The 12630-nt window shown below is 46.9% G+C and overlaps 3 protein-coding genes across 3 annotated transcripts; 2 read left to right on the plus strand and 1 right to left on the minus strand.

The window, feature by feature from the left end:
• Positions 1-4042: 4042 nt before the first annotated feature.
• On the plus strand, positions 4043-4436 carry F5891DRAFT_1191678 (uncharacterized protein; the record flags this gene model as incomplete). The annotated part of the gene is made up of 2 exons (XM_041367483.1): positions 4043-4095; positions 4151-4436. 2 exons carry the CDS (start codon positions 4043-4045, stop codon positions 4434-4436), a joined length of 339 nt encoding a protein of 112 aa, XP_041223327.1.
• A 3568-nt stretch (positions 4437-8004) lies between these two features.
• Positions 8005-8869, plus strand: F5891DRAFT_1047357 (uncharacterized protein; the record flags this gene model as incomplete). Its single annotated transcript, XM_041362351.1, has 1 exon — positions 8005-8869. A coding segment is annotated over exon 1 (346 nt), but the record flags the coding sequence as incomplete, so codon positions are not given.
• Positions 8870-9000: 131 nt separating this feature from the next.
• Positions 9001-10594, minus strand: F5891DRAFT_516415 (uncharacterized protein). Its single transcript, XM_041372117.1, has 5 exons — positions 10245-10594; positions 10115-10194; positions 9950-10062; positions 9332-9899; positions 9001-9277 (listed from the first exon to the last, which is right to left on the minus strand). The coding sequence occupies exons 1-5, from the start codon at positions 10377-10379 to the stop codon at positions 9214-9216; spliced, it is 960 nt and encodes a 319-aa protein (XP_041223329.1). The 5' UTR covers positions 10380-10594; the 3' UTR covers positions 9001-9213.
• Between the last annotated feature and the right edge of the window lie 2036 nt (positions 10595-12630).

Consider the following 12630-nt stretch of genomic DNA (forward strand, 5'->3'; position numbering starts at 1 on the left):
TTGATAGGTACGCCTCCGATTTCCTTATTCTCCACTCATCACTCAGCAGACCCCATATCCTTGTCAGGCTCATTCGCGAGAGAGACGTACAGTCGAGCCGCGAGTCTACTACGTGATCCATTCATTTCATTCTCCGTGGTCCATCGCATGGAGGAAATCACATCTTAGAGCTGAGCACCGCCGGGTTATCAGCTATCTGGCTTCACAATTCGCAGTATATATATATCCAGACAGTGGAACACCAACACGCAGAATCAGCTGTCCAGACTGATTCTTGTTCATCAGTTATCAAGGACCAGTTTGGTTGCTAGTCGTTCCGGACAATTTCACCTTGCCACATAGCTCAAGCGTGGGTGCTTCGTTCCAGTAGTGACACAACAATAAATAGCTTTGCCCAGACCTTTCAAATACATTTCGAAACACAATATGTTGAATAAATACCACGACGGATCCTCCACCAAATTTATCCTCCCTGCAGACCACTCGGCAAGCATTTCCCTACACGGTACTGCTAGTTGATACATGTACATGCTCTTGGAAAACAATAGAATTCATGCTAGTTTCTGCGTCGGAGGATGCCACGAGTTTCGCGTTGTATTCTCGAACACTAAGGATGAGGCGTGGTCCCAGCACAAACATCTGCACGACCGATAAAATTTGTTCAGCACCAAAGAGTATTAGAGCTCCAATTGAACTCGAAGTCTACAGAAATGATGAGCAGTGGTTACCCGCAGATGTTGGTGACAGGTCAGCGCACCAAGATTTCTGGAGAGAGATCGACAAGCGCGAGGCAAGAGACACCAACAAAGCTAACATGTGCGAAACTTGAGCAGAAAAATATAACCGCATTCACATTACAAGCTCACCTTGCAAAATAAAGAACGTGAGATTGTATCAGCACTCTGAAACAGTCCCCGATGGTCGATCCTGTCGATGGGCCGAGTCGTCGCAGCTCACGGAAGTGTTTCACAGCAATCCAAACTGAAAGACATAATGTGAGGACCTCCCAAACAGTGGTGAGTATCCAAATGATCGAAGCGAGAAGCTGCTCGTCCCCTTCATAGTCAAGGCCGCACATATGTATACCAGAGAGTATCGTCTCCTCTGGTGTTTGTCCAATAAACCGTGTTCTTCAAGTTAACAAGTAAAGCTTACCTGCTACATCAACGTTCAGTGCCATTGCCACGATTACTCCGCAGGCGATGTTTACAGCCAGGAAGATAATAACAAGGAACATAAGCATCGCTCTAGACCCTTGATACATAGCGTACAACCGAGCAATCATGACGACTTGCATCATGTCAGTCAGGTCCATATCACAGAGGTATTGCACCTGGGTCACTTACCGCCCAACGTGGCAGTCAAGGCCACATTTGTCACATTTACTACGTAGAACGCCGTAGTGCCTAAAGACTCCCAATTAGTGAACACCCTCGCATTAGTATCAAAAATTCCGACTTACACCTATTGAGTCATTATGTTGAGCCAAGTTCAATGCTTGGAATCTCACTCACCCCTACATATGAGTGTATTGATTAGATGGCAATGAGATGGTTGCAGGATACTTACTGCGTCTGTCAGCGATACCGATGGAGTAGTTTCTGTGTCTCGCCGGTCAGAAAAATGAAATACAGCGCTTATGAGACATACCCAGAACACTGGCACTAGTTGTCAGAGATGAGTTATTAGCACCGTGCAAAGTTGTTGATCTTGACACATACACAGAATATGGTATTCCAATATAGCGTATCTAGAATATTTTGAAGTCAGCACAAGTTGCCCACCACACGAAAGCACAACATGAGTACGAACAATCAAATACAGCACGGTCATAGGAGACCAACGTTGTCTCTGTCATGAATTCAGTGCATGCTCTTGTTTTCTTCTGATACGGGACTCTTGTCACTCACCCAGATGAGTTCAACCTAAGATACCATTCTCAGTGAGATGGCTGCTCCGATAACATCATCGACGTACCTCTTGTCCAAGTGTTAGGACTGGAAATACCATGAGAATATCAGCGACTTTCGAACACTGTCCTGCTCACCCCAATCATATGCCACCACGATGCCAGCAGCAACTGCAAAAACGCAAGTCAACGTTGGATCTAGACATCTTAATGCGACGAACCTATCCAATAATTTATAAAAATAGTTTCACTGATATATGGCCAGTAACTGGGATCGTTTGAGATGTATGTCATGTTCGAGGGATTGGTATGAGCGAGTGGGGAAGGTTAGTGTATAACGACAGCGTTCGTGTTAGATATACCACCGTTCAGCATCTCTATCTCCAAAATCAGTATGATGGAGATGTATATTTGATCCTGCCTCCAGACCCTTGATCAAGTGAAACGGTTCGAAATCAGACAAAAATAAGCCCTAGATGATCAAAGTAGAATTTGATTTACAAACCGGTATTGCGCACGCGACTACTCGGACACCAGAAAAATTTCTGTGGTTAGTGATATCGCAAACTTATTTCCAATGCCATTTTCCAGTATGAAACCATGTGGCCATCGATCTAACGATGATGTGATCGCAATGAGCATCTGTGTTCTCTTACCTCCGCTGGCCAAGCTCGAGACTTGCTGTAGGCTCCCCTGATTTCTTTCTGTAACAAGGTCGCATTCTGTAGTATAGCAAAAGTCAGAAAACAACAACAGCGCACTTTATTCGGTGGATTCGATGGTGCACTTGATGCGACAGTGATGCATTGCACTGGCAGATACATCATGGCTCATGCTGTGTGATTGATACCTGTTAAATGTAAGACGCCGTACATACTCGGTCGAAAGAGAAATCGCACATGGGAGACGAGAAGCCTGCAACAGGTAACAAAGCCCGATTTCTGATTGTACAGCCTCGGTCAGTGGCCATTGTATTTCAGTGATGTTTGCAGTGCCGACTTCAGCAGGAGCCGGTAAAGGTCGCGAGCTGAAAGCGAGATCCATCAGATAAACCAAGAACACCATTGTCTGACCTTCATCATGCTCAGCAAGTTCATGGGCAGGCTACGAAAGTCGCATCGTAGTCGGATGCTTGCACATGCATAGCCATCGTACAGACACACCGTCGCTTTAGAATACTTATTCCACCTTCACAGAGTGCCAAAGATACAAATCCAAAACAGTCAGATGTCGCAACATGCAGATAGCACCACATCTTCACGCGATGAAGCGCACGGTAACCATCGCGTCCTCTATCTTCGCATGAAAATATTCAGCCTGGATGATGCAATCACCAATGATGACCTAGAAGACTTTCCATAAGAATGTTGCTGTACCGTATATCCGCCCTTTTTGTGGTTCTCTGAGCGCTTCAAATGTACAGATATTGTTAGGTGTTTCCCGTGGGTTTTGATGTTGATATTCTGTCGTTCGAGAAGCTCGGCTGTTGCAGTCGCTGTCTTGACTCCGGGATTCTAGTATAGGTCCATCCAGTGTTGACGCAGATCAGTGACATCGGCGGGCGGGCGCCGACATCACTGAAAACCGGATAACCCGGTATGACAATATTTACCTTATAAGGTTGGCGAAATCTGTGTTGTCCTTATATACCCATGTATTGGCCTACTTATCAAGCATCATTTTCCTGATCCATGAGCTTGTTTGTCGTGTTCGACATATTATTCTAACAGTATGTCAAATTCTAAGCCGGTGGTATAGTTTTTGCATTCATGCGTGATAATTGCTTAATACTATATAGCAGTGCAGAATGATAGGAAGACATCGATGCTGTAGGCATACGCTCAACGTATATGGCGCTGGATCTATCCAAAAATTCTAGACACACAAAACTCACACACACCACTGTGAGTCGCACTCGTCCTCCATGGCTTCGCTACATTTGCTCGTCATTGTCGTATTTTCTGATTCAACAATTCATCTCAAGACGCGGTCAGTGCCATCCTTCTTCACTTATGAGGTCCTAACATGTCTTACTCGACATTGAGCCGATTTCTCGAACAGGCACTGCCGGTCTGTCAAAAGCTCGAAGGGATGTGGTGCTTGGAATGAGCTGTGACATTTTACTGGAGATTGATGGTGTTGAACGCGGCCGAGGGATTGTGGGTACCTTTCTCTAAGCTGCAGAGGTGCGTGTGATATGTATTGTGCATTTTTATGCTGCTAACTACCTCATTTCCATAGGCACCCAAGACATAAACTTACCTCTCCCTCATCTCCTTCTCGCCCTCCTCCACTCCTCTCATTCTGGTGCCTTCCGGTGTGGTTCGCATATGTTCAAGCCACGTCAGCATTTGCTGACATGCGCTGGGCATGTGCGCTAAGCACTGGCGGTTGTTGGGATCGGGCAGTAGTGAATGGTGGTCTGGATGATCCCTTAATCCTACTTGAAACCCATTCTGCATTTTGGCCTTTCTTCATAGTCAACATTAGCCATTCATCCTCGACCGATGCTCGAAACTGCCGTTGATATCCGAGTCGGATCTCTGTTGGTTTTAGCTGTCTGCAACCGAAGCTCGCAACCTTACCCGGCTCCGACCCTGCTCCTTCTCTTTTCCTATTCTGAAATAGTTTGACCACCGGATCTCAAAACGAACGATGTACAACTCCCTTGGGAAGGGTCAAGACCTCAGTCACCACTGGCCGAGCATATCTTCCGGTCATTGATAAGTAAGGATCTGACTCAGACTTTATTTTCAATCCCCACTATCACCTACTCTGCCTTCAATCACTCATTAACGCTACTTCCTGCAAGTTTCTCGACAGGATGCCATCCAGAAAGTCGCACTGTACTACAGGGTCTGGTAACAGGATATGTCATGTCGTGGTCTATGTTTCTGTCTAAGGATGACTGGTCTTTGATGATATGGCTGAACTCAATCTCATATCTGGATTTGATCCCTGCGATTCCATGGCCAAAAACTCGATTCTATGGCTGAACTCGATCCTGTTACATCCTATGGTACCACGAGTTCGATTATATACCGCCAAACTCGATCCTATACTGGCACCGCCGAGCTTGATTGTACACCGGCACCGCCAAACTCAGTCAACCACTTGAGCAGTGCAAATCCCTGCATAAGGAAACAATAGTGTCAAGTTGCCGCGACACCTTGCTTTCATTGGACTTCAAGGCACTAACGATATATGTTGTGGTTCAACCCATGTTATTGTTCCTGCAGACGGTGTTGATGATGAGATTAGGGTAGAGAATTGGCGAGGCATTGATAAACTACATGTATTGTACCGAGTGTCTCTGTATAATCCTATACAACCCAATGTGACTTCCTGGCCAATCAAGTATAAAACCTGCAATACCATGATGCCAATGAAGCAATTGTCCATATGATGGTACAGATGGCAAGAATTTCTATCTCTTTTACTTATTGGACAGGAGAGCCGCTGTGCTAGAAATGCTAAATGAGAGACACTTTTTCGAACATGCATCATCACTTCAGTACAGTTTTAGTATTGTCACAACATGATTCATGCAGCCAATGCCAAATGAAACCCATTTTGATAATTATTGGTCATAGGGGATAGCGTTCTACACATATATATCTTGTTTTCAGAATTTAGCATGTTTATCAATCTGTTTGAGTTTTTACACAGCCAAATTCATTCAACTAATGCCGGGCACAGGTAATCATGATAAAGATTGGTCGCAAGGGATAACAATATATTTCTATACAAGACTATGGCTTCTGCACTGCCATATTTTATACGATTATAGACATTGTTGGGATTATAATGTGTATATAAGGGTTTATCATAGATCTTGGTTTTCAGTGATGGACTTACCTGTGGCAACACCAAAGCACGGCGATGAATCAAGGCTCACAATGAATGAATAATACTGTCAAGTGTTTGCATTCGCGCACCAAACATGATCAAGATCATAGCAGTATCTGATGCAACTTGAACCAATGCGAGTTGTTGAAGGACTCTCGCAGCTTGCCGATTGAATTTGAATTACGAATTTACTACTTGTTCGCCTCCATCTGCTGACCTGTCCATACGAAACTTCCTCGCCCCCTCGGACTACTCGAATCTCAGTCTTATGAGTTCTTAGAAACCACCCTCGTCAAAAGCACCTAAGTCGACGTAAAGTGGAGCAAGCAAGCTCTAACGATAGCTTCTGGGGTGAGCTCGAGTGGTCCGCCTTGCAAGGAGACCATTGAGAAGTAGTGGCTGGGTTATCCCATACATCAGCGGCCCCGATATCCTGTGCAACGATCTTGAGTACGGACTGCGTGGGCCACGTCTTATTCCATGCTGGTGGCGCTCAGATACTGTCGTTTAAAGGCACGACTTCTAAGGCAGCAGACGGAGGATGTATCATGCACGCCATTAATGTCATGGAGAGCGTTCGCAACAGCGTATCGATACTTGCACCCGCGTCCTGTACCACTTTCCGTTACCAACCTTGTTGGATGATACGACTCGGATACGTACGCATGGTACCAGTCCCGGAGGATCAGCCTCCGTGACTCTTTTGTCTTCTTTTCCTTTTTCTACTTCCTTATCGCATCGTGTCGGCTTCGGCACCATACGCTGTCTCACCTGTCGTTGTCACCGGTGGCTTCTTTCCGTCTCGAATCCTCCGTCATTTTATATTTAACATCTTGCTCGTGTGCAGTGTTCACGTCCGCTGAGACTTTGTCTAGCTTATACAAACCTCTATCATCGTACATACTTGGACGTTGTACGCGTCTCATCATGACCCCAAATTCGACTTACATAACTTGCGCGCAGGAGACATACCCGAGGCGTCTCATGGCTACCGAAACCCACATTCTCACCTCTTTTACTATGGTCAACCAGCTCGACGAGAGAGGAAACTCTCGTGTAATCGTTCAAACATCCGCTCTCCCATGGGCGGGAATTACCATCGCATCCCCACCTACTATTGAACTCGCCCACGAAGGACATTACCATCTCAATATCGAACGCATTTCACTTTTATGCGACTCTACAACCAGCGCCATCACAGGACAGACCCAAATCAAATTCACTCTAGCTTCACGATGATAGTCCAGCCTTTCGTAGTCTGCACCAAACCCACGCCAGACAACATCGCCCCTTCCGTACACATACGCCTCGCCATCATCTCCCTGCACGCATTCCCGGAAGGATCAAACGCAATGCAGAGGGTGAATGCGCCGTGTTTCATCAGTGGCGAGAAACGGCGCGGACGTTCGCGTGTGGGATAAGAGGACTCAGAAGGAACATGAGATATGGGTCGTGCTATGAGCGAGGATGCACAGTGAGTGTTTCCCTTGTCCTTACATTCCAAAAGCTTATTTGAACAGAGACACGTGTTTCTGCGCAGATTTGCCCAACCGGTCGCACCTAGTAAACTAACACAAGTGCTGGCGTGTTGGTATGATGATGTGCTGGTATTTTGTTCCCAACAAACTATCAACAGCTCAACTTACCAGCATCAGCATGGCAGGCGCACATAATCCCTCAGATATATTGTACGCGTGTGGAGATAACACAGATCTCTCGCCTTAGACGACTTTGAGCTCATTTGTCGATTCGCTTCGTCATTTTCCTGGAGGCAATGGGGTGGTTGCTTCCGAGTCTCAATTATAAGTATCACGACTGATCTTGCATTTTGGACAGCCTTTCAGCGGATTTTTACTAGTTCAGAAATCAAGGAAACAAAAGGATCGTCTCAGATCACCATACAGTTGCACAATCAAAGCCATCGCTTCTGTTTCGCGCACAACAGACACATGAAGATAAACAACATTTTGAAGAACAGATGTCGCTAAGTTTTCATTGTACCTTGACGCTCGATACAGGATACTCATCCAGTTGTACTGCTATCGTACTTGGGCTCACGGAAGGATAAATGCTACTAGTGGTAGTATTGAGCCCGGCCAGCCAGTCGATTCCAAGGATACTACATGACATATGAGAGTTGTGCCGTTTTAATATAATCTCGCTTTGCACTCGAAATTTGGTGAAATTTGGGACATGTGAGTCTTCAATTTTTGGTTCCACCAGCGTGACACCCTTTGCCCTCACTTCGTTTCCTCAGAGTCATAGTACCTTAAATAATTATCACATCATGTCAAGGGCACACGCGAGGGAAGGGTCAAGGTAAGAGACGTACCATCTAATCAGACCCGACGAGGAGCCAGTATCATGAATCGCCTCGCAGATTTCGTGAAAGGTAATACTGCCGCACGCTAGTGGGATTTCGGTGAGTGCGACCTTGACTTGACGTTTGATTTGACTTGGGGATAAATTTGTGTAGAATCACATTGTCTGCCTGGCGTGGGCTTGGACGACGGATAAAGCGTCTACATCGCTAAGAAGTCTCGGTGAAGCTGGATGAAGGCCATAAGCAAGCTAACGTGTTTCTTCCTGCGTGTGGCGCGTGTTTCAAGCGCCCATATTGTCAGGATGCATGGAGAACAATACACATGTTTTTTTTGGAAAAGATTAATAATGGAGATGGGTGTCAACGATCGTCCCAAGTTATTGCATTGTGCAATGAGAGGTAATGAGCACTTGCGGTTATGGACCGCTGCATCATCCTGCAAGTCCTCTACACGACTCCGACATATGTGCGGTTCACGGCCCGGGTGGTGGTCTTCCCTTTGTCTCTTGGTTCCCATTATCCCATTATTGCTACGGGAGACTGCCTTTGTCACAAGTCCTCCCTTTGTTTCTATAGTGCCTCCAGAAATGTATATATAAGTACCGAGTGGGTCAGCCATGACCAATTATGAGCATCATCTATGGTTCATCACCGGTGTGACCTTGTGGCTGAATTCATTGGTATGATATCCATCCTTCTGACCGCTGAACATGTTATATAGCACGAGTTAGACTGGAACGCAAGTTGCAATTGGTCCTCCTGGGTACAACAACAAATGGACAGGCAGGCGTCATCATTGATTTTAATTGGCGAGGTATAAGAAATTACACGGACTTGTGAGTGATACACATTATAACAGGATATACCATGACTGAGGGTAAAGTACCATAATCGTCAACGATTCAAGTACACTGTTTTCGTTTTGCCGGTCTTCCCTTGGTTGTAAACTGCGGGGAAGGCAGGTGATTGGCATGTTTATCTGCTTGCTCGACTTCTGCAGGAGGGGCAGCTGCCCCGTTCTTCTCCTCATGGCCTATATATCGTGGCTGAAGTTGACGGCGTCTCAACTCCCTATGAGAGTTCCTGATAGTCGTCGTCAGCTGAGTTGGACAAGCGAAATGCGAACGAGAACTCACGGTGCGTCTCGTCCGTCAAAAGACAAGGTAGGTGGGCCTGTCGGGCCTGTTGACGGTAGCCTATCAACGAAGTGGTAAGAAATACAAGTCAGTCAAGGACAGCGGGGCACATACGGTGGTGTCATAGTCCTCAGCACTCGCTCTGTCCGGATCAGATCCTCCTCGCCTTCTTCGTAGATCCAATCTTTTGGCCATTCAGGTGTAATCTCTCTCCAGTACGTGAAGTAGGCCTCCAATCTCACACGACGTCCCTGCTCGACACGCAAGACATCCCGCACTTTCCTCGCCTGCTCTTTCAGCCCCGCCGCTCTCTGGCGGAGAGCGGCGGCCTGGACGAGAATGCGTTGATCGTCGGCCGCAATTTGTTTCATGATGTCCACAGCCCGGCTGAGCAGTTGTGGTTCTTCGGGAGGAGGTGTTCCTGCACGCGAGCTGACAGGGGATCGCTGCCGACTGGGACTTGCGTAGGATAGATAGGAACCACCCGAATCACTGGAGCCATCATCCGTAGCTGGGTGCTCATTGGGACTTGCCACTAACGGGGAAAGACTTGGCGATTTTCTCGTTAGATTGTCGGTAGAGATGACACCAGTGTGTCCAGTTGCTTTTGTAGGCGTCTTGTTTTCTTCCGCCAGAATCAGGATGGGTGTAGGGGGATCTTCCTTGATAATGGGAGGATCAACTGGTAAAGGGTTAGGTTTCTTGTACTGCGATGTGAGGTACGACACTCACAACTTGCATCTATAGGTAAATCTATGGTTCGTGTTGAAGGACCGGCAGCTGGACACCCCTCCTCCATCGTTCTTGATTTCTTCCTCGGTGGCTCTTGGCTCTCTTCATCCTGACTGGACGACCGTTAGGACCATTATAGCATCGAAGATGAAGTAGGGCACGTACAGCAGGGGAACAACCTTGCTGAGTCTGACTAACTCTCTAATGATTACCGCGCTCTTCATGTTCGCTTTTACTCCACGAGCCTGTTGTCATGTCAGTGGCTAGTGCTGAGGACAAGAAACGTGAGACATACCTTAGCTACCTTCTGTAGTTGTGCACGAGATAGCTTGCCGAGTGTGGTTTCATCCATGAAAAGTTCTCCTTGACTTGGAGCTGGGGTTAGGTTGTTGGATGAGTGGGCACCATGAGGAAGGATTCCTTCGTTCATTTTACGCAATGTGGTCTTTTAACCGCGGGTACTGTGATGAAAAGATGTGGTACTGTGTCAAGTTGGGGATCTGCTTGAAATAAACGACGAGGAGGAACTGTCGTGCTTTAAATTTGTTCGCGTACTGTGGCTTCTGTGGAAGCGTCCACAGCTTAAATGCACGATGCATGCTTGTACCCAGAGAACAATAGATTGAGTCATAAAAGTCCGCGGTCAAAGCAAGGGCGGCATCAGTAAACCGGTGAGTTCTTGCTGGGGATTATGCTGATTATGGTGCTTTTACATAGTCATATATTGCTTTATATCACTTTATATTCCAATGTGACGAAAACCTTTCCTATATATTACGATATATAACGATATATGACGATATCTTCTTCTCACAGGTTCTCTGATGGCCAGGGTCCGGACTCCGGGAGCACTTTCGTTGACATTGCCGAGATCAATTTGGGAGTATTGATGTTTATTGGACTGAACAACACGTCTTAGCAGCGATAAAGCTTCGCGGTAATCGTTAACGTTGCTGGAAGAGGGCCCATTCATCAAGAATAAAACTGAAGGTGATCAAAGTGGTATCGATACAAACGCAATGTTTCCATGGAAGTTAACATTCAAATATCAGGCATTGACGTCGATATGAATACACTGTCTGATGAATTACATAAAGTGTAATGCACACGAGGAAGGATATATATAAGATGTGGCGTACGTATGCCTATCAATCATGAATTGACGATGGATCTTAGCAGGGAAAGTGCTGGAGCTCTTGAACAAGTCAGACTTCACATAGCTAGTCAATACACACGAGGAACCTTCCCGAACCCCGCCCCGTAATCGCGCTAGTACTTGTCAACCTCGCCGTTAAAGAGATCAGTTATGGCTTCTAGCTCGACACACCCCGTCAAAGCAACAAACGAACCGATCCTGCCACCGGTCATGACGTTGCAGGGTCATAAACCTTCGAGACACGACCTGCAATACGGATCGAGCGTCACACACCATGTTTCATCCATTTCCTACTTTCCAGACGGTCAAGAAATGATTAGTGGATCTTGGGACAAGACTGCTCGGAAATGGGATCTACAGGTGGGTAAAGAGATTGTGAGGGCGCGGGGTGTTTGTGAGGGGGGTGTGCATGCGGTGGAGGTATCAAGGGATGATCGATGGGTCGTCACTGCTGGTGGAAATAATGATAATTTGCGTCAATTTGGGGAGCTCCGAGCGTGCGAGGTCGAGACCGGGATTGTTAAAATATTGGAAGGACACTCAAGGGACATCACTGCATCGACATCTCCGCGGACAGCACTCTGCTGGCGAGCGGGTCATATGATTCCATACGGATATGGAGCTTGGGTACTGGCAAACTCGTGTCTGGTCCATTTGCATCTGAAGATGGAGTGGGCGCTGTTCGATTCTCGCAAGACTCCAAGAAGCTGGCAGTCAAGTCAAATTTTGGGAAGCGCCTTGACATTTGGGATGTCCATACACAGAAACTGGATGCCAGAGTAGGGAAATCAATCAATACCGGAGGGATGTGGACGCATGCACCAGTGTTCTGGACAGCAAAAGACCGAAACATCATAGCCGCATTCTCCTTCATCGACCCGAACTCAGATGTCATCGACTTTCCAAGGATGATTTACAAATTCGACGCGTCGACACTGAAGACTGTCGGAGCCCCCTTCAAAGGGCATACCCATCTTGTGACTGGTCTAGCACTTTCATCTGATGGTGCTCTTCTCGCTACCGCTTCCAAAGACAACACCATCAAGCTCTGGACTTTCGAGTCCCGCCAGCTCCTCGCTTCATTCCCCGTTCAGGAACCGCACTGCATTATCCTCTCACCCAACTCACATCAACTGGCTTACACGACTTGGTGTGATATGAAGTCCAGGATTTTCATATGCGACATTCCACCTAACATCCTTGCTGGCATACGTCCTGCACAAAAAGCAGAGCCCAATGTATGCATTCAGTCGCATATATCTATCCGTTCGTGCGTTAATATGTTATTGTAGATCAATACGCCTCGCAATCCACACCGCGCTGTGCGCCATAATCCCATCAAGGTTCCAGTCCGCATCCCGCCAAAACCCACAAAAGACCCGCAGCGACCCGCTTTCCTTCACTACCTTCGCAAACTTCTCCCTTCCTCCTCCCGCGCGGACGCACTCCGTCCTATTCAGAACCACGAACCTCGCGATCCGTTGGACGTATGTTTCTTCTATCTGTTGCCTTCACAGTCGATTTG

Source organism: Suillus fuscotomentosus, assembly GCF_016647785.1.
Source record: "Suillus fuscotomentosus strain FC203 chromosome Unknown F5891scaffold_44, whole genome shotgun sequence".
NCBI lineage: Eukaryota > Fungi > Basidiomycota > Agaricomycetes > Boletales > Suillaceae > Suillus > Suillus fuscotomentosus.

What these genes read in the sequence shown, in the direction of transcription:
- F5891DRAFT_516415 (XM_041372117.1), bottom strand. Translation starts at nt 10,379, where the DNA reads ATGAACGAAGGAATCCTTCCTCATGGTGCCCACTCATCCAACAACCTA. An exon ending in TTTACCTATAGATGCAAGTT is followed by an intron (nt 9,900 to 9,949) that starts GTGAGTGTCGTA and finishes ACCCTTTACCAG; the next exon opens with TTGATCCTCCCATTATCAAG. An exon ending in CTGAGGACTATGACACCACC is followed by an intron (nt 9,278 to 9,331) that starts GTATGTGCCCCG and finishes CTTCGTTGATAG; the next exon opens with GCTACCGTCAACAGGCCCGA.